Source organism: Labeo rohita, chromosome 11, assembly GCF_022985175.1.
Source record: "Labeo rohita strain BAU-BD-2019 chromosome 11, IGBB_LRoh.1.0, whole genome shotgun sequence".
Taxonomy (NCBI): Eukaryota; Metazoa; Chordata; class Actinopteri; order Cypriniformes; family Cyprinidae; genus Labeo; species Labeo rohita.
The window spans coordinates 9244046-9266475 of NC_066879.1; the positions used below are offsets into that span (position 1 = coordinate 9244046).

The 22430-nt window shown below is 33.6% G+C and overlaps 1 protein-coding gene and 1 long non-coding RNA gene across 4 annotated transcripts; both read right to left on the reverse strand.

Annotated features, from left to right (window-relative positions):
• Nucleotides 1-3751, reverse strand: LOC127172732 (uncharacterized). Its single transcript, XR_007828665.1, has 2 exons — nucleotides 1936-3751; nucleotides 1-1794 (listed from the first exon to the last, which is right to left on the reverse strand). It is a non-coding gene; the product is annotated as an uncharacterized LOC127172732 (long non-coding RNA).
• A 63-nt stretch (nucleotides 3752-3814) lies between these two features.
• On the reverse strand, nucleotides 3815-21848 carry ushbp1 (Usher syndrome 1C binding protein 1). 3 transcript variants are annotated; one of them, XM_051122817.1, is made up of 14 exons: nucleotides 21646-21848; nucleotides 19047-19168; nucleotides 18581-18714; nucleotides 18060-18223; nucleotides 17762-17971; nucleotides 16546-16766; nucleotides 14109-14249; nucleotides 13815-13882; nucleotides 13625-13694; nucleotides 11402-11630; nucleotides 10877-11035; nucleotides 8429-8526; nucleotides 8223-8345; nucleotides 3815-5887 (listed from the first exon to the last, which is right to left on the reverse strand). In XM_051122817.1, exons 1-14 carry the CDS (start codon nucleotides 21649-21651, stop codon nucleotides 5722-5724), a joined length of 1911 nt encoding a protein of 636 aa, XP_050978774.1. In that variant the 5' UTR covers nucleotides 21652-21848; the 3' UTR covers nucleotides 3815-5721. The 3 variants fall into 3 exon arrangements, with proteins under 3 accessions (XP_050978774.1, XP_050978771.1, XP_050978772.1); XM_051122814.1 differs by having other exon boundaries at nucleotides 13625-13736; XM_051122815.1 differs by having other exon boundaries at nucleotides 3816-5887; nucleotides 13625-13736; nucleotides 19047-19165.
• Nucleotides 21849-22430: the final 582 nt, after the last annotated feature.

Sequence of the window (22430 nt, forward strand, 5' to 3'; positions counted from 1 at the left end):
TTCTTTCTTTTTTTTTTTTTTACTTATTTTAGTATATTATTTTGATCCAGTATTTACCTTTTTTTTTTATATAATTTCTTTTCAGTAAAAAAAAAAAAAAAACTTTTGTAGCTTTGTAGCCCTAGATTTGTTTTCAAAATGTATTTTATTATATTATTTTGATGCAATCCTAGTTTTTAGAGGAAATTAGTAAAGTATTTTGTGTAATTTTTTTAGTAAAAAAAATACTATTCGAGGCTTCATAGTCCTAGTTTTGTTTTCAAAACTTATTTTAATATATTATTTTGATCCACTAGTTTCTGTAGAAAATTAGTAAAGTATTTTTAGTTTAAAAAAATGCTATTTGAGGCTTTGTAGCCCTAGATTTGTTTTAAAAATTTATTTTATTATATTATTTTGATCCAATCTTAATTTTTGTATGAAATTACTAAAGTATTTTCAGTAATTTTTTAGAAATTACTTAATAAAAAATACTATTTGATGCTTCGTAGCTCTAGTTTTGTCTCTTTAAAACTTATTTTAACATATTATAATCCAATCTTAATTTTTGTACGAAATTACTAAAGTATTTTTAGTATTTTTAGCTATTTTTTTTTTTTGTAAAAAATACTTCAGGGTTTTATAGCCCTAGTTTTGTTTTCAAAACTTACTGTAATATATTATTTTGATCCAATCCTAGTTTCTGTAGAAAATTTGTAAAGTATTTTTAGTAAAAAGAAAATACTATTCAAGGCTTTGTAGCCCTAGATTTGTTTTTAAAATTTATTTTACTATATTATTTTGATCCATCCTATAGTTTTTGTAGGAAATTAGTAAAGTATTTTTTTGTAAAAAAAAATGTTGTAAAAAAAATACTATTCGACGCTTCATAGTCTTATGAAACTTATTAACTTATTTTAATATATTATTTTAATCCAGTCCTAGTTTTTGTTGGAAATTAGTAAGATATTTTTAGTATTTTTCAGTAATTGTTTTGTAAAATAATCCTGTTAGAGACTTTGTAGCCCTACATATGTTTTCAAAACTTACTCTACTATATTATTTTGATCCAATCCTAGTTTTTTTTAGAAAATTAGTAAAGTAGTTTTAGTAATTTGGTTTAATAAAAATACTACTTGAGGCTTCGTAGCCCTAGTTTTGTTTTCAAAATCCAATCCTAGTTTGTGTTTTTTTTTTGTTTTTTTTGTTTTTTAGTAAGAAAACATTATTTGAGGTTTCATAGGCCTAGTTTTGTTTTAAAACAAAATGTTTACCTTTTACCATTTCAACCTGATAAAATATTTTAGTTCTTGGCATAACTAGTAAAACATTTTTATTTAGCTCATTCAGTCTAGAAATCACACTTTTTAAATTAGTCTTCATACACTCTCAGAAAAGCTGTCAGTGGGGCAGTAACTTTGAAAAAGGTACACTTTTGTACCTTATTTACCCCTAAATGCATATTAGTGTAAATGGTACATGTTACCAAGATCTAGCCCTAGTTCCTTCCTTCAGTTTAAGTTTACAGGAGTTTTTTCACACATTATTTTGGTCTCCCAGGTGAAAAATGTGAGTAAATTGTGGGTCATTTCTTTAATGGTTTTAGTGGAGAAACAAGATTACCTCATCATTCAGCGTGACGTTTTCACATCACTTCAGAGTTGAAGTGAGCAGTTTGTTCAGGACAGCGATATAGGAGACGTAATCATTATCTTTATCCGAAGGATCACTAAAACTCGGATCTTCCCCAGCAGGCGTGTTCAGGACAGAGTCTGTGTTTAACGTGACCCCGTGACCCCCTTTATTCACCAGCTCCTGCAACAGAGAGCAAATCCTTTAACCCCGGGGGTGTGACACTCAACCTTTGCCACAGCTGCAGTCAGCTGGCCCGGGCGGCACTGAAAGACGTGGATCAGTGAAAAGAGAAGACAAACGTGCGAGTCAGGCTCCTCTGACCTCTCGCTCTATTGTGTGTCCCTCCCTTCCCCCCGTTTCTACTGTGAGAGCGATGGTGAGGCTGAATCTTCACAGGAAGAGCGATCCGCGCTGGGAAAGACACTGCACCTCTGGCACACACTGACCCATTTTCTGTGATCTCTGTTCACAAGGGAAAAATGCTTCTAAATGAAAATGATTATGCAGCTGCTTTGATCGTAAAGAGGGAATGGCCTCTGACAAGAGGATGTCAGAGTTACGACACAGTGTTATTTTTGTCGGAGTTTTTGTTAATACTTTGACTTATATATTTTGATATATATTTTCTGTTTTCATATTAATTTAAGTTAAAGTTTCAGTAATCTTATGTTTTTGTCCTCTGTTAGTTTTAAACATAGTTTTTAATTATGTTAATTATTAATTTCTATTTCAGTTTGAAGGTATGTTTATATGACAACAGTGCGCTAAAAACCGGAAGGAATTTCCTTTGCGGTTTCTAAACGTTTCGCATACAGATGACTACATTGTTACAACAATGCTCATTAACCACAAAAATTTCTAAAAATGTTGTAGCATGCCTATAGACTGAATGTGTAATACACGTGCATGATGTCACCGTTTTCACGAATTCACATTTTTGTATTTTACATACTGCGGCTTTTTGTTTTCAAAACTTATTTTAATTTATTATTTTGATCCAGTCCTAGTTTTGTAGAAAATTACTAAAGTATTTCTAGCTTTTTTGTTGTTGAAATTGTTAATACAAAAATACTGTTTGAGGTTTCATAGCCCTAGTATTGTTTTCAAAACTTATTTTAATATATTATTTTGATCCAATCCTAGTTTTTGTAGAAAATTAGTAAAGTATTTTTAGTATTTTTCTTTGTAATTTTTACTATAAAAATACTATTTGAGGTTTCGTAGCCTTAGTTTTGTTTTCAAAACTTATTTTAATGTATTATTTTGATCCAATCCTAGCTTTTACAGAAAATTAATGAAGTACTTAATGAAGTATTTTTAGTAATTTTTAGTACAAAAACACTATTCGAGACTTCATAGCCCTAGTTTTGTTTTCAAACCTTATTTTAAACAATTTTAATGCAATCTCAGTTTTTGTAGAAAATTAATATTTTTAGTATTTTTCTAGTATTTTTAGTACTTTTTTACTATAAAAATATTATTCAAGGCTTCATAGCCCTAGTTTTGTTTTCAAAACTTATTTTAATATATTATTTTGATCTAATCCTAGTTTTTGTAGAAAATTAGTAAAGTATTTTTAGTATTTCTCTTTGTAATTTTTACTATAAAAATACTATTTGAGGTTTCATAGCTTTAGTTTTGTTTTCAAAACTTATTTTAATTTATTATTTTGATCCAATCCTAGCTTTTACAGAAAATTAATTAAGTACATAATGAAGTATTTTTAGTAATTTTTAGTACAAAAACACTATCAAGACTTCATAGCCCTAGTTTTGTTTTCAAACCTTATTTTAAACTATTTTAATGCAATCTCAGTTTTTGTAGAAAATTAGTATTTTTAGTATTTTTCTAGTATTTTTAGTACTTTTTTACTATAAACATACTATTCGAGGCTTCATAGCCCTAGTTTTTTTTTTTTTTTTCAAAACTTATTTTAATATATTATTTTGATCCAATTCTAATATTTGTAGAAAATTACTTAAGTATTTTTAGTATTTTTTAGTCATTTTTTAGTAAAGAAAATACTATTCAAGGCTTTGTAGCCCTAGTTTTGTTTTCAAACCTTATCTTAATACATTATTTTAATCCAGTCATACTTTTTGTAGAAAATTTAAAGTATTTTTAGGAATTTTTTTTTTTTTTTGTGTAATGTTTTTGTAAAAAAAAAAAAAAAAAAAAAAAAAAATACTATTTGTGGCTCAGTATTTTGATCCAGTCCTAGTTTTGTAGAAAATTAGTAAAGTATTTTTAGTTTTTTTTTTTGTTGTCATTTTTAGTATTAAAATACTATTTGAGGCTTTGTAGCCCTAGTTTTGTTTTCAGAGCTTATTTTAATATATTATTTTGATCCAATCCTAGTTTTTTAGAAAATTACTGAAGTAGTTACTTTAGTAATTTTTAGTACAAAAATACTATTTGAGGTTTTGTAGCCCTAGTTTTGTTTTCAAAACATATTTTTATATATTATTTTGATGCAATCCCAGTTTTTGTAGAAAATTAGTAAAGTATTATTAGTATTTTTCTTTGTAATTTATACAATAAAAATACTATTTGAGGTTTCGTAGCCTTAGTTTTGTTTTCAAAACTTATTTTAATATATCATTTTGATCCAGTCCTAGTTTTGTAGAAAATTACTAAAGTATTTTTATTTTTTTTGTTGTCATTTTTAGTTTTAAAAAATACCATTTGAAGCTTTGTAGCCCTAGTTTTGTTTTCAAAACTTATTTTAATATATTATTTTGATCCAGTCCTAGTTTTGTAGAAAATTACTAAAGTATTTTTAGTTTTTTTTGTTGTCATTTTTAGTTTTAAAAAATACCATTTGAAGCTTTGTAGCGCTAGTTTTGTTTTCAAAACTTATTTTAATATATTATTTTGATCCAATCCTATTTTTAGTAATTTTTTGTCATTATTAGTATAAAAATACTATCTGAGGTTTCATAGCCCTAGTTTTGTTTTCAAAATATATTTTTATATATTATTTAGATGCAATCCCAGTTTTCTATACAAAATTAGTAAAGTATTTTTAGTATTTTTCTTTGTAATTTTTACTATAAAAATACTATTTGAGGTGTCGTAGCCTTAGTTTTGTTTTCAAAACTTATCTTTATATATTATTTTGATGTAATCCCAGTTTTTACAGAAAATTAATGAAGTATTTAATGAAGTATTTTTAGTGATTTTGAGTACAAAAACACTATTCGAGGCTTCATAGTCCTAGTTTTGTTTTCAAACCTTATTTTAAAACATTATTTTGATGCAATCTCAGTTTTTGTAGAAAATTAGTATTTTTAGTATTTTTCTTTGTAATTTTTACTATAAAAATACTATTCGAGGCTTCATAGCCCTAGTTTTGTTTTCAAAACTTATTTTAATATATTATTTTGATCCAATCCTAGGTTTTGTAAGAAATAAGTAAAGTATTTTTAGTATTTTTTTAAGTAAAAAATGCTAAAATAATTCTAATAAATTTCATCACATTTCAGGATTCCAGAAGTGTTGGTAGTTTTCATATTCTTTTGGGTTGCCACTCTTTTAATCAGTTAATTTATATGGCTTTTCCAGTAATTTGTCATTTAATGGATAAGGTTTTTGAAACAGTTTTAGAATAGTTTTTAAACAACATCAAAACTGTAATAAGATCTGTTTTATTCATTATGTAAAAAAACAGCTTGTATAAACAAAATGTGCTTGCAACTGACATATACACATAGCTGTACACCTAAAAAAATGAATAATACTTAAAAGCAAATATTTTCAAAATACTGTATACTCACAATAAGATATAGAGCTATATTTGTTGCCTAGAAAAAGCTGACCTGTCCCAATACCTACTTGTCTATCTTCACAGCAATCTGTCAAAAAATGTTTGTACAAAATAAATGTAAAATCGGGTCAGTAACAAAACTTTTGAGATGTTGGATCCATACCAATTACCTTATTGCCAAATAAATGCATCCTTCACAGCAATTTCATTGTTGTAGGTCAATAAACTGTAAGTGTTTCTAAACCAGTACTCACCCAATCCCTCACTCAAAATCAACCTAGCATTAGCTTTCAGAAACATCTGTCAATGAAATGTCCCTAAGGACTGTGCTGTTGAGCCTTTTAGAGTATGGTCTCCTCTCTCCTCCACTCCATAGCTTCCAGTGTAGCACTTAGCTCGGCCTCTTCTTTAGCATGACGTTCGCTCATGACTGCGATTTGCTTCTCCAGTCGCCACAGCTGCTCCTTGTGCTTCTTTCGAGAACTTCTGTAGGTGCTTGACACTTTACTGTTGGAAAAAAATGATAGTGCCTACTCAAACACACATGGGTTGGTGACAATTGAATGCTTACGTGACAGATAATGCTAACTTTTTGTATCTATTGCAATTAGTCTTACTCACACCACTCTAAGCGGGATACTAGTCAGTAGGGACGCAACACTACATTCCACGTTTCAATACGTATCTCGGTTTTTAACCACGGTTTTCGGTTCGGTTCTGATATCTTGCCACTTCTGTGTGTTTTTTTTGCAACAAATTAACAAAATACTCTGTAAACCTCTGTACACTGGTAAAAGCGTGATTTAATATATGTCTGCTTAATTTTTCTTTTGAGAGAGGTTTTATTTTGTCAATTTTTATGCAAAGTAGAATGGGTTTCATTCGTATTGGACGCCAGAGGGCGCCCTCGCGCAGAAAATCCACATATGCGTCAAAGAAGTATCACTGATGGCATTCCCTTCTAGCTTCTCTAATATGGATAAAGGCATCGCTATTGCTGTAACTGATTAAAAACAAGATATAATGTTAAACGTTTTGAATGACGAAATGTAAGGACAATAATATATAGTTTATCTGTGTTCTTCAAGCCATCTCGTGTATTTTCATAAGCCATTGCTAATCGACATACATAGAATATGAGTATAGAATTTATTGTTTGCCTCATTCTGTGATAAGAATCCACATCAGATCACATAAGGAAGTTATTTCAAACACTCGACAGGTGTTGTGAATTAAAAACAAGTTATAATGTTTTTTATAACTTTTGTTTTTATAACTCTTTTGTTGGACAACAGGTTTAGAAAGGCTTATCATTGCATGTCATTAGAATAGAAGATGCTCTGCGTGTGTTGCTGCGTTTCCTCATTTCAGCACGTGAAATCGCGGGCACACATACAGCAAATTCAGAGAGAAATAAATCAAGGAAGTAATTTAAATGCAAAACCGAAAAACCACAATTCACAAGCACGTATTGAACCGTGGATGTTGTACCGAATGGTTCAATATTATATTGAGAATTGTGACATCCCTACTAGTCAGACACACTAACAAGAACGCTAAAGTCCTCACTCCCATCCGGGTCACGGCACCAATATAAATTGGTGTTTTTGCACCATTCCGAACAAGAGTTATAAATCAACATCAACTGTCATGGGAATCAGGCTCACTAACAAGGACTCTAAAGACTGCGGCCACTAGAGTGAGTTGCTAGAGCACCTCTTGAGGCCAGGTGAGTGGAGTAGGGTTTACCTGCACAGCTATAATTAGAGCTGCATGATAATGGTTAAACAGTTGATCATGATTATTTTGCACAAAAATATAATCACATAAGCACAAATCTAGAGAAAGTGCACTCGCATAGTTTGCTCACAGATTTAGTTGCAGCAAACAGTACAAATGACCACAGACCGGCTGTATCAAACGTCTATTTGAGCGGAATTTCACTAGAGACGTTTGCTGGTGTTTTCAGGTCATCAGTCCTTTCTCTATAATGCAGAGAGAGTGCATACACATGGTTGCCAGGTTGGGAAAATCAAGCAACCCACTGGGCAGAAAATGTATTTATTCATGAAAAACTCTGATTGGGGGATTTAGGCTCTTCAAATCTGGCAGCTGCAACTATGAAAGCTTGTGAATGCTTGTTACCATTGCAAGATAATGCAAATGCCAAATTAAAATGACGTTTTCAGAACAAATAACCAGACATATTGTCTTTTAGAGCTGCTTTACAGCAGAATTTGAACTGTCTTTATAGTTGAGTTTCTGTAATTGATTCTGTTTATCACTTTGAAGCTGCTTTGACATAACTCGGCTTATGCATAAAGGTGACTTGAGAGCTCTTACCAGCTAACCTCCATTGCATATTATATCTGTTGCTAGTGAAGGGCTTGGGACTGTGGGGCTAACAAATAGCTTTCTCCAAATATCCACCTTATTTGTCCCATAAGAGTGGGTGCGGCTATTTGTAAACGTTATGGGTCTGGCTTTCGGTCTGATCTGTGTAAAGCTATTTTTAGCTGGACAAAACAGCTAGTTTTGCTGCTTGATATTGCAAACTGTCTTACCATATTATTTTAATGTGTCATCTTAAATATGAACACACTGGTTTGTAGTGCAAACAATTTTACAGTTTACTGCACTTTGTTATTCTTCTTGTTATTTCCTTATAACGGTTAATTAAAGTCTCACTTATAGAAAAATGTTGAAGAAAAATGTGGATATCAGACCTTCTCAGTTGTAAATGGCGTGATCATGTCACTATGTACGTTATTTCTAGGACAGTCATGTAACTGCAGATAATTCTTATGCTAATGATAGTGTTGTGATGTAGTTTTGGATTTACTTGTAATAGCGGGAGAGACGTGCAAGCTCCTCTCTGTTGATCCTTCTCTGAGTGGTGCTGTCTGTGAGTGCAGAGTCCAGTGACTCACGTAAAGCCGCCACTCTCTTCCTCAGTGACTGTTCCCTGCGACAGGAAGTAGAGCATCCACAGATCAGGTAATGTGTCTTTTTCACAAGTGTCTGATGTGTTTTGATGTTTTCTCCTACCTTTGCATTGCTGCTTGTAGTTCTCTTAGGATAGAGTGATTCCGAGGACCAGGAATTCCCCCTCCGCCTTCTAGTTTTGCCATATTTTCAGCAATTCTCTACAACCGAGACCAAAGTCTTTTTAAAAAAACATTCGAACTAAATTAAAAAACAAAAATAAAGTCAGTATCTCAATTCATAAAGACTTATTTCACTATTGTAATCTTCTGAATGAATGATTCAATGATAATTACTTTTTTAAACGTGCAGTTGTCGCCACCTCTTGGCGGAAGAGGATAAGGGTTACAATAAGTGTTATACTTTTGTTTTGATCACTACTGTAGACAATACACCCAAACTATAAACGTTATCCTAGTACTTCTGTTATTTAAATGTCTGTAACACAGAAATAATGATCATTATGTGGTTGAAAAGGCTGTTTGTGTTGCTCTTTCTGGATCAGCAGCAGCATGAATGCAGGTTTTAATGTCTTTAACACCTGTTTCACATTGTAAATGTCAGTGGAGCGTGAAAAGCGTAATGTGAAATGTCGTAATAGACACCGCTGAATCATTGTCATTCAGGAATAAGATCGCGTGGGTGTTTGAATAGAGATTGCGATCTTTTAACGATTAATTGTGCACCTCTAATGTGAACACTACAAAATGTTTGGGAGGATATCGCCACGTTCTCGCAAGACCAGTCAGATCCACGTCCCACGAGATCTCGTCACATCCCTATTCTTTAGCATCTTAATGAGAAGTCTATAACATACTTTAGTTAACATTTCTCAGTGGTAGTGTAAAAAACACCCTTGTTACCTTGTCAAAATCAGCCCTTTTTAGAGCAAGCCGTTCTGTTGTATTTGCCTTTAAATGCTAATGAGCTCTGCTCACCCCGTCCTTCTCTTCTGTGGAGTGACGAACAGTACTGTTTACTTTAGCCGCATTTAGCCGTGAAACTCACATTATTAAGAAAGGCGATTTGCAAAGATGCATAAAAAACCCTTATACTCATTCTGCTGTAGGTGAAGCTGGATCACGAATGATTCACACAAACATAGATGCATTTATGTAGATGGCCGGGCGCATTTCCTTCCAAAATGAAAGTAACGTTAATCCTCTGCATCTTCAGCAGCTCAGATGTCCGGAGTAAATGATGACTGCTATGATCATTATTACATCCAGCAACAAAACACTTCTATCACTCAATCAGAGACATTCTTATCTTCCCCTGCACTGGAGTCGACACAATGGCGGTCGGACTGTTACAGCTCATCAGGGTGTGACGTCACACTGACAAGACACTGAGAACGGCTCGATTTGAAAAAGGAGATAATACTTAGATTAAAAAAATACCACTGGGTGTATTTTTATCATTATAGGGTGGTTGTGTACACACACTGCCATAAGACATTTATGTTCAAACATCATGTAAAAGTGAGTTTTGCATCTGATGACCCCGTTTCCATTACAGATTTGCACAAAACTTTGGCAACAGTATATAAACATCGATAAAAAAGTATTGCGAAATGACGACGTTTCCATTAACGGATGTTATGCGACTAAAACGCAATTTGTTCCTCTCGCGACAAGTCATGGCAACGGATTTTGGTGGGATATGGACGGATTTTGGCTTCAGAAACGTGTGCGATGCTGCTGGTATAAACATAACATAACCCCCGGTGACTGTGTCGGAGCCCTTACGCACTGCAGATGCGTACAGCATACATAGTCTAAGCATTAATATCAGGGAAAGTCCCTTATACTTGAGAGCGACTACGTATGAAGTGTTTCTTAGTGTTTATTGTACATTGAAGAATAATCATATGACTTTGATCACATATGACTGTGATCTGTAAATGCGAAAAAGCCCTTTCCATTGCAGTTTTGCAAAATACAAATTTTTTGAATTGCCTGAAAAACCACCTCATGCCAACGTAAAAACCTTTTTGCGGTATATGGGAGTTTTTGCGAAATTGCCAAGTTTCCATTTGGCGTATTTTCAATTCCCAATTTAAATTTGCACATCTTGCTAATGAAGCATCTGGTAGTTTGACACAATGGAACTCACAACTTTCTGTTATGACACAAATACTAAGACTGACACAGAAGAGACGAAGTTGTTGCGTAAAGTTGTAATTTTTGTTTTCCCTAGTATTCTTGTAGCTTCATAATAGTATGGTTGAACCATTGATGTCACATGGACTATTTTAACGATGTCCTTACTACCTTTCTGGGCCTTGAACATGGTAGGTGCATTGCTGTCTGTGCAAGGTCAGAAAGTTCTCAGATTTCATCAAAAGTATCTAAATTTGTGTTCAGAAGAAGAACGAAGGTCTTATGGGCTTGGAACGACATGAGGGTGAGTAATCAATGACAGACTTTTCATTTTTGGGAGAACCACGCCTTTAAGTATCGACTTGGTATCTGTACTTTTGACAGCGGTAGGTTACACATTTCAAAGCACCTGTTGAGTGGCTCTCCTCTCGGCCAGCTCATCTCGCAGACTGTCCAGGATCAGAGCACCAGCAGAATCCTGGGCACTCTGGACCATCAGCGCCAGGTCCAAACACCGCCTCTCCTTCTCCAATAGCCGGAGATTCCCACGCATCTCTGACATCTCCTCCTGTGCAAATTTAAATCATGTTATGAGAAACTTTTCAAATGTAACGTGATTATGATATCAACGATGACAGTAATCAAACTGTCAACCTTGTGCATCCTTAGGGACTTTTGTCTTTTTCTTTTCTTTTTTTAATCATTCTGGCTGTGTTAATGCAAAAAAACATTAATTTAGTGAAAATGTTATATTTTAATTGGAATGTTAATAATATTCCAGTGAAAGCAGAAAAAATATGAATATATAATATTTTATGAGCATTTTTTAACATGGACATTTTTGTCCTCTAAGGACCTCTGTGTAACTTTTTTAAATTGACACACTATGGTTAACACTGGTTCTGAATATAACAAACTTTTCATAATGGTATACCCTGACTGTCACCAGCTCATACAGTAGAGCCGCTTTCTCCTCTTTGGTGTTTCTGGAAAGTGAACTGGTGCGACCTCTGACCCCTGCGAGCGTGCCAGTGTCGGGACTGATCATGCCCTCTCCTGCTTCGCCCCGCTGCGGGATACAAACAGTGGCCCTGTCCTGCTTCAGCCTGGAGATCCTTTGCACAAGTACACCAGCCTTGTCCTTAAACTCCTGCTCCGACAAGCTGCAGTTTACGGAAAAGAGAGAGAGAAATGGTAAGCCAAGTTAAGACCAAATTAAGTGGATTGATAGAATTGGTTTGGGAAGGTAATTGCATGTTAAGCCACTGTAATTAATCTAATTGACTGAAAATAAGACCAATGCTTTGTTGAGATACCTGCACTCAGATTCAAGCTGCATACTGATTTACACTGAAAATAGTTTGACAAAGGTATGCAGATCAGATATTTATCCATGTAATGCACTAAAGAAACAGGATTATAAAACTGCTTAATTTTTAAATTAAGCATAATTGAAATAATATGAAATGAAAAATAATAAAATAAATAATTTCATAAAATGAAATAATAATAATTAAAATTATTTAAAAATAATTTAGCTAGATTGTAACATTTACATACACTCAAACAGTAATGCCACAAAAGCCACATATCAAAGTAAAATTTTATGGAATTGGGTTACAACCTATAGTTGCACTAACCTTAATGTAGTATGCTAAATGGGATGCATAGTAAATAAATCGAGATTCAGCTTTGGATACCTCTATCTGACTAAGGTCCTGTCCCAAATGCCACCCTAAGCTTATAAGATCTTTCTCTGAATACTTTGGTGACATAATACAGCACCTTTCTGAAACCTAAAATGTCAAATGGGACACCCTACAGTCTTGTGGATGTCATGAACATGCAAACGTGTCAACCAGCAGATTATCACAAATACACATGCAGTGCACTATTTGAGACTGAACCTAGAAGTTGTTGTTGAAAGCGGGAATGAATGAGACAAATTACTATGAATGAAATACGGAATAATAATGCCAAATTAAACATCAAAAGCAATTCTGCTGACTAGCAGACAAACAAACCCTAAATAACTGCTGTCCGGACAGCCTTTGTTTATATGGATCATTTTATATTATTAACGGAAGAAAAAATAAAAAAAGGTAATTGCAACTTTTTATCTGACAGTTCCGACTTTATTTCTCACGACTTTATTTCTCAAGTTTATATCACGCAATTCTGAGAAAAAAAATCAGAATTGTGACTTTATATCTCACGATTCTGACTTGATAACTCACAATCGCAAGTTTTTATCCTGCAATTCTGACTTTATAACTTACAATCATAAGTTTATTATTTATTATTTCTCAGAATTGCAAGAATTGCAAAAAAAGGTTAGAATTGCGAGTTTATTCAGTGGCAGAAACGGGCTTCCATGAAGGGAACAGTTCACCCAAAAATGAAAATTCTGTTATTAATTACTCACCCTCATGTTGTTCCAAACTTGTAAGACCTTCCTTCATCCCTGAAACACAAATTAAGATATATTTGATGAAATCCGAGAGTTTTCTGACCCTGCATAGACAGCAACGTAACTGACACGTTCAAGGTCCAGAAAAGTAGTAAGGACATCAATAAAACAGTGGTTCAGCTCTAATTTTTTAAAGTGTCAGCAGCACCACACGCATAGGTTGTGTTACTCTCATGAACACGTGTCAAAGACTGACACAGAAGAGAAGAATTTGTTGAATAAAGTCATTGTTTTTGTTTCCTTTGCACACAAAAAGTATTCTTGTAGCTTCATAACATTATGGTTGAACCACTGATGTCACATGGACTATTTTAATGATGTCCTTACTACCGTTCTGGGCCTTGAACATGGTAGCTACGTTGCTGTGTATGCAGAGTCAGAAAGCTCTCAGATTTAATAAAAAATATCTTAATTTGTGTTTCGAAGATAAACAAAGGTCTTACAGGTTTGGGTGAACTATCCCTTTAACACAGAGAATGTGGCTCATTGTATTAATCAACTGACAGCCCTAAAATGAAGTAATAATCTGTGTTCTCCTGTGTATCTGTCTGTATGTATATGCACCTAACGCTGTTACCGGAAATGAGCCACATTAAGTAGAATGCGGAGGTTGCCCATTAAAATGATTACATTTCGACCAACAGCAAATGTGCTGTACCTTATAGACATTGCATATAAAACAACAACCTGTTTGGTTTGGTCTCAGCAGTGCCCTCTGGTGAACTGGAGAATGAGTCGCCTTTGTCCGAGTTCTCATCTGTTGAATTTGAGAGGTCAGACTGAGGTGTGCTAATTGTTCCTGTAAGAAGAAAACACTATGTATATGTGTGGTTGTACATTAATGTACATGAGCTGTAATTCAAAGAGTGCATGGCACCTGTGTTCTGTTGTTTTCTGGACTCGCACAGGGACAGCAGGTCACTGTAAGCCTCCTCGCACTCCTCACTGTCAATCAAAGAGCCATTATCAGCATACCACTCACACACGCACGCACCTCCTGCCAATCTTAGAGGCTAGAGGTCAAGGTTTACGTCAAAAAGAGTTAAGAAAACACTTCCAGGAACAGTTTTAGAAACAGTTGTGATGTAGAAAAGTCACTAAGCGCTGATCCAGGATCAGTGGTGATTTTACGCTCATGTAGTGTGAAACAGAGGTGAAGACAGCAGCACACCAGTATGCCAGAGCCATGTGTAGAGCCGAGCTGTCTGCCTCCTGTCGGCTAAGACTCATGCTCAGCTGCTCCGATTCTCCTTTCCTTCTGACCAGTGCGGCATTCAGACGCTCATTTCGAGCTTTCAGTCTGTCCAGAGTCCTGCTCGGAAAAAACACAAATGTCAGAAGAGATTCAGCAGTTCCAGCAATCAAACATTATTTGTAACTCTGGATGACAAAACCAGCCATAAGTAGCACAAAAAAATACATTGTATAGGTCAAAATTATGGATTTTACTTTTTTGCCAAAATCATTAGGATATTAAAAAAGATCATGTTCCATGAAGATATTTTGTAAATTTTCTACTGTAAATATATCAAGACTTAATTTTTGATTAGTAACATGCATTGCTAAGAACTTTATTTGGACAACTTTAAAGGTAATTTTCTCAATATTTTGATTTTTTGCACCCTCAGATTCCAGATTTCAAATAGTTGTATCTCGGCCAAATATCTTAACAAACCATACACCGATGGAAAACTTATTTATTCAGCTTTCAGATGATTTATAAATCTCAGTTTCAAAAAATTGACCCTTATGACTGGTTTTGTGGTCCAGGGTCACATTTAATAATTAGGGTTAAAGGGATAGTTCACTCAAAAACGAAAATTTTGTCATTAATTACTCAGGCTCATGTTGTTTCAAACCCCTAAGAACTTCGTTCATCTTCAGAACACAAACTAAGATATTTTTGATGAAATCCGAGAGCTTTCTGATTCTGCATATAGCAATGCAACTACTATGTTCAAGGCCCAGAATGGTAGTAAGAGCATTGTTAAAACAGTCCATGTGACATGGTTTAACTGTAATGTTATGAAGCTACAAGAATACATTTTGCACACAAAGACGTTTTTCAGGTTTGAAACAACATGAGCCTGAGTAGTTAATGTCAGAATTGTTATTTTTGAATGAACTAGACCTAGAGGTTGGTAAAATATCATTCCATGTCAAATCAACTAAACATAAATAGTAATAAAAACCCACATTATTAAATGTCATGGATGACATTTGTAGAGGGGGGTCAAAATGACAATTTGAAGCCAAATTAATTTATTGTTTCACAGAGATTGGTAGGTCTATTAGTAAAATCTTTTGACTTTACAATCTTTGTTGTGTTATATGTTATTGGTAACAGTTCACAAGTAGGATAAAACACTTTGTTTTTCCCAAAGTTTGCATGCCTGTACCTTAAGAAATACTATAGGTGTTTTAATATCCTTTTAGACTTTAGTTATTAACTATTTTTTTCTTTTAGTGTCTTCAATTTTAAGCCATTATATTGGTTATTTCCAGGTATATTGGGATTTAAATGTTACTCTTTGAGTAAATTGTTAAACTGTACACATCTACAGTTGTCTATAAACCAGATGTGGGTCACTTTGCTTAAAGATGATGTCTTTTGAAGAGCACTGTCTGAAGAACAAATAATGTTGAAATTAGAGCTATAGCTATTTTCTTCTATCAAAACAACTGCATAAATCATACCTGTCCAGCTGCCACAAATATTCTTTTTCCAAAGTTTGTGTGCCTCTAACTACTGAAGTATTAAAGATATATTAATATCCTTTCAGGTTCTTGTTCTTAATAAACATTTCTTTTGACATGTTGTTAGGCTCCTACATGGTTTAATCCCAGAAATTGGTCACTTCCCATTTGGCTAATATTTATTGTACTTAAAAAAAGAATGTCTGAAGAACAAATAATATTGAAAACAGAAATGTATCTTGGTTCTCTTTATCAGAACAGTTACATATAACATGTCTGAATGCCAAAAATATACTAAAATTGTCAAGTTAAGGCACATGAACTTGCTCTCAGTAGTTCATTCATAAGATTCTATATCTGAATCAGTTTCAGGGATATTTGTAAGAAGGGATTATCTTCATTTTAACAGGTTCTGAAGCTATCAAGAGTTTAAACCAGCCAATTAACAACCATTCAGAATACCCTAGTAACTGCAAAGAAACTAAAGCCATTTAAAACACCCTAGCGACCACCCAGCAACAGGCTAAATCACTCAGAAAACCCTAAAAACCGCATAACAACACTCTGAAACCAGGCAGAACACCTAGAATTGTGGTGATACCTTCCCCATGGACATTTTGTTTAATAATTCTTATTTTTCTTGCTTTCTATTTTAATTTTTTTGAATTTTTTACAGTTTTAACCCTGACGTAGACAATGATTTTCAGTTATTTTTTTTTATTTTATTGTTTGAGATGACAGGGGATTATCTGGGAGAGAATGAGAATGGGAATGGAATCAAGACCGACTCAAACCTGAGAACCACAGCTCAGTGTTTTAGAGTGGGTTTTTGGTGTTGTTTTCTTTGGATGCAGATCATGGCCAGTGTAATCCGAGGCCAGTATAGAGGAATAAAACCATTATGCTCTCACCTCTGCAGCTTTTCGATCTCAGCCTGAAGCACAGAGTCAACGGTACAGGAAGACGAAGGGGAGTCTGGCCTGGAGCCGGGTAGTTTGCGGGACAGCAGAGGGGATCCAGGATATGGAGGAGTGGAAAAGCAAGGGCTCGACGTTCGACTGGAGGACAATGATGGACTAACAGGAGGAGAACGACTCACTCCATACAGCCATTTCCTCTTCAGGTCCACTACCTGCCAAAAGATGAGTTCGGTAATGAAAATTATGAAATTATAAATATATGACTGAAGTAAGAGTGTTTTTAATGAGTAATGAACATTATTTCATCAAATTATTTATTTAAAGACTTCTCTGACTTATCAGCTAATCAATATATATTATTGTAAAAGTATTTAACTTAAGTATTTAAATTATTCATGATTGCAAAAAATGCACTATATAACGGTTAAAGTTACTCTTTAATATAAATATATATATAATAGTATATATTAATTTTATATTCATAGATATTAGTAAGTAATTATATTAATTTGAGGTGTGCCACTGATATACAATGTTAATATCAATTAATTTAATTGCAGTTGCAATTAATTAATATATTAATATAATTATATGAAGACATATTTCAATATATTTTTAATAACTTACTATATGCCTATTTATGACACCATTAAATTATGTCCTATACCAGATGGCAATTTTACAAATCTTAAAATAAAATGATCAGAATTTTTCTTTTCTTTCTATAGATTTTGTAGATTAAAAAAATAATATATATATATATATATATATATATATATATATATATATATATATGTGTGTGTGTATATTATTAAACAAGTTATTAATAAAGAACTGTTTAGATGTTCACACTCCATTATAAAAAACACCTATTACCTTTTTTTATTTTTAGTGTTATTTTTTTCAACATCCATATTCATTCTTACAAAAAACTACCAAAAATGTGGCAAAACACCACTAATGACATATAATATTTAACCTATTATTATTATCCAAATTCCTAGATATTATGATCATTATTTTATTAAACATTAAAAATGAAAATTGTATTGCATTTTATATATATATATATATATATATATATATATATTTTATGTCCTATACCAAATGCCAATTTTACAGAATATCTGTACTAATAAATGAGTTTTATGAAGGAAAATGTAAACATTTTCTATATTACTGATTGATTAGGAATATCCCAATCAACCTTTTCCTGTAGCCACTTTTTCTCATCCTCAAGATCCATCAGCATTCTTTCAGCACCCACAAGCTCTTCCTGTCGGCTCTTCAAGGAGGCGTTGAGGTCTTGGTTGTGTTTATACAGTGAAAGAACATCCCGCTGATATTGACGTCTCTCGTCAGGGGGCAGAGCAGAGGGGTATGAGATCCCCAAATCCCTCTCCATCTCTTCCAGCACCTGGGGCAGATCACACACATCAGAGCTAGAGGAAGTTGAGATGCAGTACAGTACATACAGTATCCCACAGCGGGGGCAATATTAGCACCTGTGTGGCCTGAACCCAGCTCTCCCGGGCTGCAGAGAGATGCTCTGCCCGGATTGTCTCAGCATTCTGAGTCTGCAGCCTGAGCATGTTCCTCCCCTGACCACTAGAGGCCTCAAGAGCAGAGAGAACCTTCTGCAGCTCCATCCAAAGCTCACTGCTGCCCCCTGTGCAAAAACAGTCATTTCTTTTTTCTCTTTGTAAATTTCCAAAATGTAGTTGTTTGCACACCATTATAAACACAAATCATGGTTTACTTAAGTTTTTTGTTTGTTAGTGTTATTTTTCCTCTCAACTAAAAAATGTAGAAAATTTCTCAGGAATCTTAATTTAGAAAAAAATCACTTGCATGTGTAAGAAAACATCAAACGTACCCAGAGAAAATAAATTTAAAATTTAATAAGCAGCTTTGCATTTGGAAACAAAAGTCTGGCAGAACCAATAGCGCAGTAAATAGCAGGCTGTCCGTTCTGACACAGCATTTACTGTGATTGACGATGAGGCATTGTATAAACACCACATGCCTTCTGAGTCCCTGCAGGCGTTCTTGGTCTTGGACTCCACTGATGCTGTGCCAGCGTCCACCACCGTGAGGCTCAGGCCCTGCTGCGGGACGCACCCACTGACCCGGACTGGACTCTCAGGCGTTTTCATCTCTCTATGAGAACACAGAAATTTTAAGAGCAAATTAGAGTGTAGAGCAAAAAATATATGTAGAGTTCAGATGCAAAACCAGCTAAAAGCCATCTCAGTCAAGAATGAGATAATGATACTGTGATATAGTGAATGCTCCTGACACATAGTATACATCCATCAAATACTGGCTAAATTCCAGCCTCAGCCCAATCAGAAGTACCAGTACTTACATAGAAACCTATACAAAGTAGCCAGAAAGAAATGCTAATTTTAGAGAAATACGTCAGATGGATTTAGAGGCTTTTGCATCTGAATTCTTCATATATAGTTAGAGATTATTTGAGGCAGGATTACCGTGGTATTTGTAGGGAGTCCATCTTTCTGTTGAGGTCAGAAATGATCTTCAGTAAAGTGTTGACCTCCGTCTCACACTGAGCCAGTTCAGAGTCTGCTGACACCAGACTGTCCGATCTCTGCTGGAACGTGTCACTTATGTGAAATATGGCAAGAAAATATTCTAAACCAGTCTTCACATTAGATCAGACTTGAGTTCGGTTGGAATGAAACTTTACAGTGGCCCAACAAGTATTTCAGTATTTTAATTAGACACTAAATGTCCGTCCAAAGGGCTTTTCACACTTGAAATAATTAACCCTGAGTCATTCTAAACTCCTGGTAATCCTGGGTTTTCTTATTTCACATTTCACACTGCTCAAATTTAGCTGGTGTTAATAATTAATCCTGGGTATTCATAAACTCATATGCTCATATGCTTACTTCCACGTTGAAGAAAGATTTTTCCTGACTTTTCGGTGTACTATAAAGGTGAAAATGAAACTCTATTCTATTCTTACCCAGTTCACCTGTTCTACATCTTTAGCCCGTCAAAATAAAAGTCCGGTTTAACTTGAAGAAATTTTGACAAATAGTACTAACTGCACAGTAGAATGCTGCTATGATAATTTTTACTAAGTGAAAATAGTAGTAGTATTAATAATAAAAGTAATAATAATTATAACAACAAGAAGAAGAAGAAAAATAATAATACAAATATTAAAACTATTAATTTAATTTTAATTTAATTTAACAATTTTTTCATTTTAATAGTAAACCTCTGTTGTGCATCACTTTTTTTGGCAAAAACTTTAAGCAATATTTACACTGCTCTTCAAAAGTTTGGGATCAGTAAGATTTTTAATGTTTTTTAAAGACGTTTCTTATGCTCATCAAGGCTGCGTTTATTTGATCAAAAATAAATTATATTGTGAAATACTATTACAGTGTAAAATAATGTTTTTCTATTGTAATATATATTAAAATGTATTTCATTCCTGTGATTAAAGCTGAATTTTCAGCATCATTACTCCAGTCTTCAGTGACATTTGATCCTTCAGAAATCTTTCTAATATGTGACCCTGGACCACAAAACTTAAGTCTTAAGTCACTGGGGTATATTTGTAGAAATAGCCAAAAATACATTGTATGGGTCAAAATTATTGATTTTTCTTTTATGGCAAAATCATTAGGAAATTAAGTAAAGATCATGTTCCATGAAGATTTTTTGTAAAATTGACTACTGTTAATATATGAAAACGTAATTTTTGATTAGTAATATACATTGTTAAGAACTTTATTTGGACAATTTTAAAGGCAGTTTTCTCAATATTTTGATTTGTTTGCACCCTCAGATTCCAGGTTTTCAAATAGTTGCATCTCAACCAAATATTGTCATACTCTAACAAACCATACATCAATGGAAAGCTTATTTATTCAGCGTTCAGGTGATGTGTAAATCTCAATTTTGAAAAATTGACGCTTATGACTGGTTTTGTGATCCAGGGTCACATATCCTGATTTATTATCAGTGATGGAAACAGTTGTGCTGCTTAATAGTTCTTTGGACCTTTGATACTTCTTTGATGAATAAAAGTCAAAATGAACAGCATTTATTTAAAATAAAATATTTTGTACCAATATACACTACCATTTAAAGGTTTGGGGTCAGTACATTTTTATTCTTTCTTGTTTTTGAAAGAAATTAATACTTTTATCCATCAAGGATGTGTTAAAATGAAAAAGGTGATAGCATTGTTAGAAAAATATGTTTATGTTGTTAGATTTTTTTTTTTAACTGTTTATTCATCAAAGAATCCTGAAAAAAATATCAGTGTTTCCAAAATAATATTTGGCAGCACAACTGATAATTCTAATAATAAATCAGCATATTAGAATGATTTCTGAAGGATCATGTGACACTTAAGACTGGAGTAATGGCTGATAAAAAAATTCAGCTTTATAAATTAGATTTTAAAGTATATAAAATAGAAACCCGGGGATAAGCGCAGTGTGAAAAGCCCTAAAGTGGCATCTGCAAACAAATGATGCTAGCGCTTTCGCAGAACTAAATTCACTTTTTTGCAATGATCTTTAAATGTCGCATGATTTTTATGACATGTATAACGAGGAGTAGCTGACAATGAATGTTTTATTTCGATATATGTTGAGCATATATCTATTGTTGTATAGTATAAAATATTTGTTTCTCTCTCTTATACATCAAAACAAACTCATGAAGATGCCATATAAAACAAAATGGGTGTTGTTGTTTTCTACATCACCCTTTTGTTCTGAGAGGAGGAAAAGGAGGAAACAGGCACATCCTGTAGCTGCACTTCCTGCTGCTGTATGATGTTGTTCAGTGTGAGAAAAGAAACTCTCATACTGTTGTTCTCAGTATTCAGCTATAAATGTCATTTAACTACATGCTTTTAGGACTTCGCTTACTGTAGATCTGCCAGGAGTTGATGTTGGTTTGAAAATGGTGACTGTTGGAAATTCTCAGCACTGTTACAAATGACGTTTGTGTTAGACTAGTTTTCACAAAGTGTGAGTTTAAAACAAAGCTTAAAGCTACTTTTTCTTCTTTAGATTCAGCATAAATTGTATCACTCACCTCCATTGTTTGTCTGATCCTGGTTCAGGTAGTGTCCTCTTCAGCAGATGAATGGCAGTGCTTTGTAAGAGCGTTTCAGTGTGCTCCAGTGTGCTGTCAGAAGGTTTGTGTGTCTCCTCCTCTGTTGACTGGGCATGTGAAGGCAGTGCTGGGAGCTTGAGCACATCCAGATCAAACACTGCTCTTCTCCACATTACTGCTAAACCTGCTCTCTGCTAAGCACATCTCTTGATTGTCGTCTCCACCCACTGTCTTCTTAGATCTTTTCCTGTTTGGTTTATTTTTGGCTCTCTATTACTGCAGGAGAATGTTTGATAAACCTTACTGTTTAAAATTAAATTATTTATAAATATTCTAATTTTATTGATCATTGCTACAGTGCTACTGTTTGGTAACATGGTTTTAGAATTTTTTTTTTTTTTTTAATGAATTAAAATATGCTGTATCAAAATTATTTAGTCTCTGCTTTGTGCTCTAAAAAATGCTGGGTTAAAAACATGGACAAACCCAGCAATTGTTTTGACCCAGTGTCTGGATTAAATGTTTAACCCAACTTTCTGGGTAGTTTTATTTAACTCAACTATTGTTTAAAAATTACTATGGTTGTCTTAAAATGAACCCAAAATAGGTTGTAAATTAAAAATCAGACACACAATTACTAGAAACATCAGGCATAATCAAAAGGTGAACATTTATTAATAAACAATTTAAAAATGTTTATTGTTTAATTATTTAACTTATTAATAAATGTTCATTTCCAACCTATTTTGCGTTCATTTTAAACA

Coding starts and splice junctions, on each gene's coding strand:
- ushbp1 (XM_051122814.1), bottom strand. Junction 13,883..14,108: donor CACATGGCTCTGGCATACTG/GTGTGCTGCTGT, acceptor TTTGATTGACAG/TGAGGAGTGCGAGGAGGCTT. Junction 11,631..13,624: donor GCTGAGACCAAACCAAACAG/GTTGTTGTTTTA, acceptor CGTAAACTGCAG/CTTGTCGGAGCAGGAGTTTA.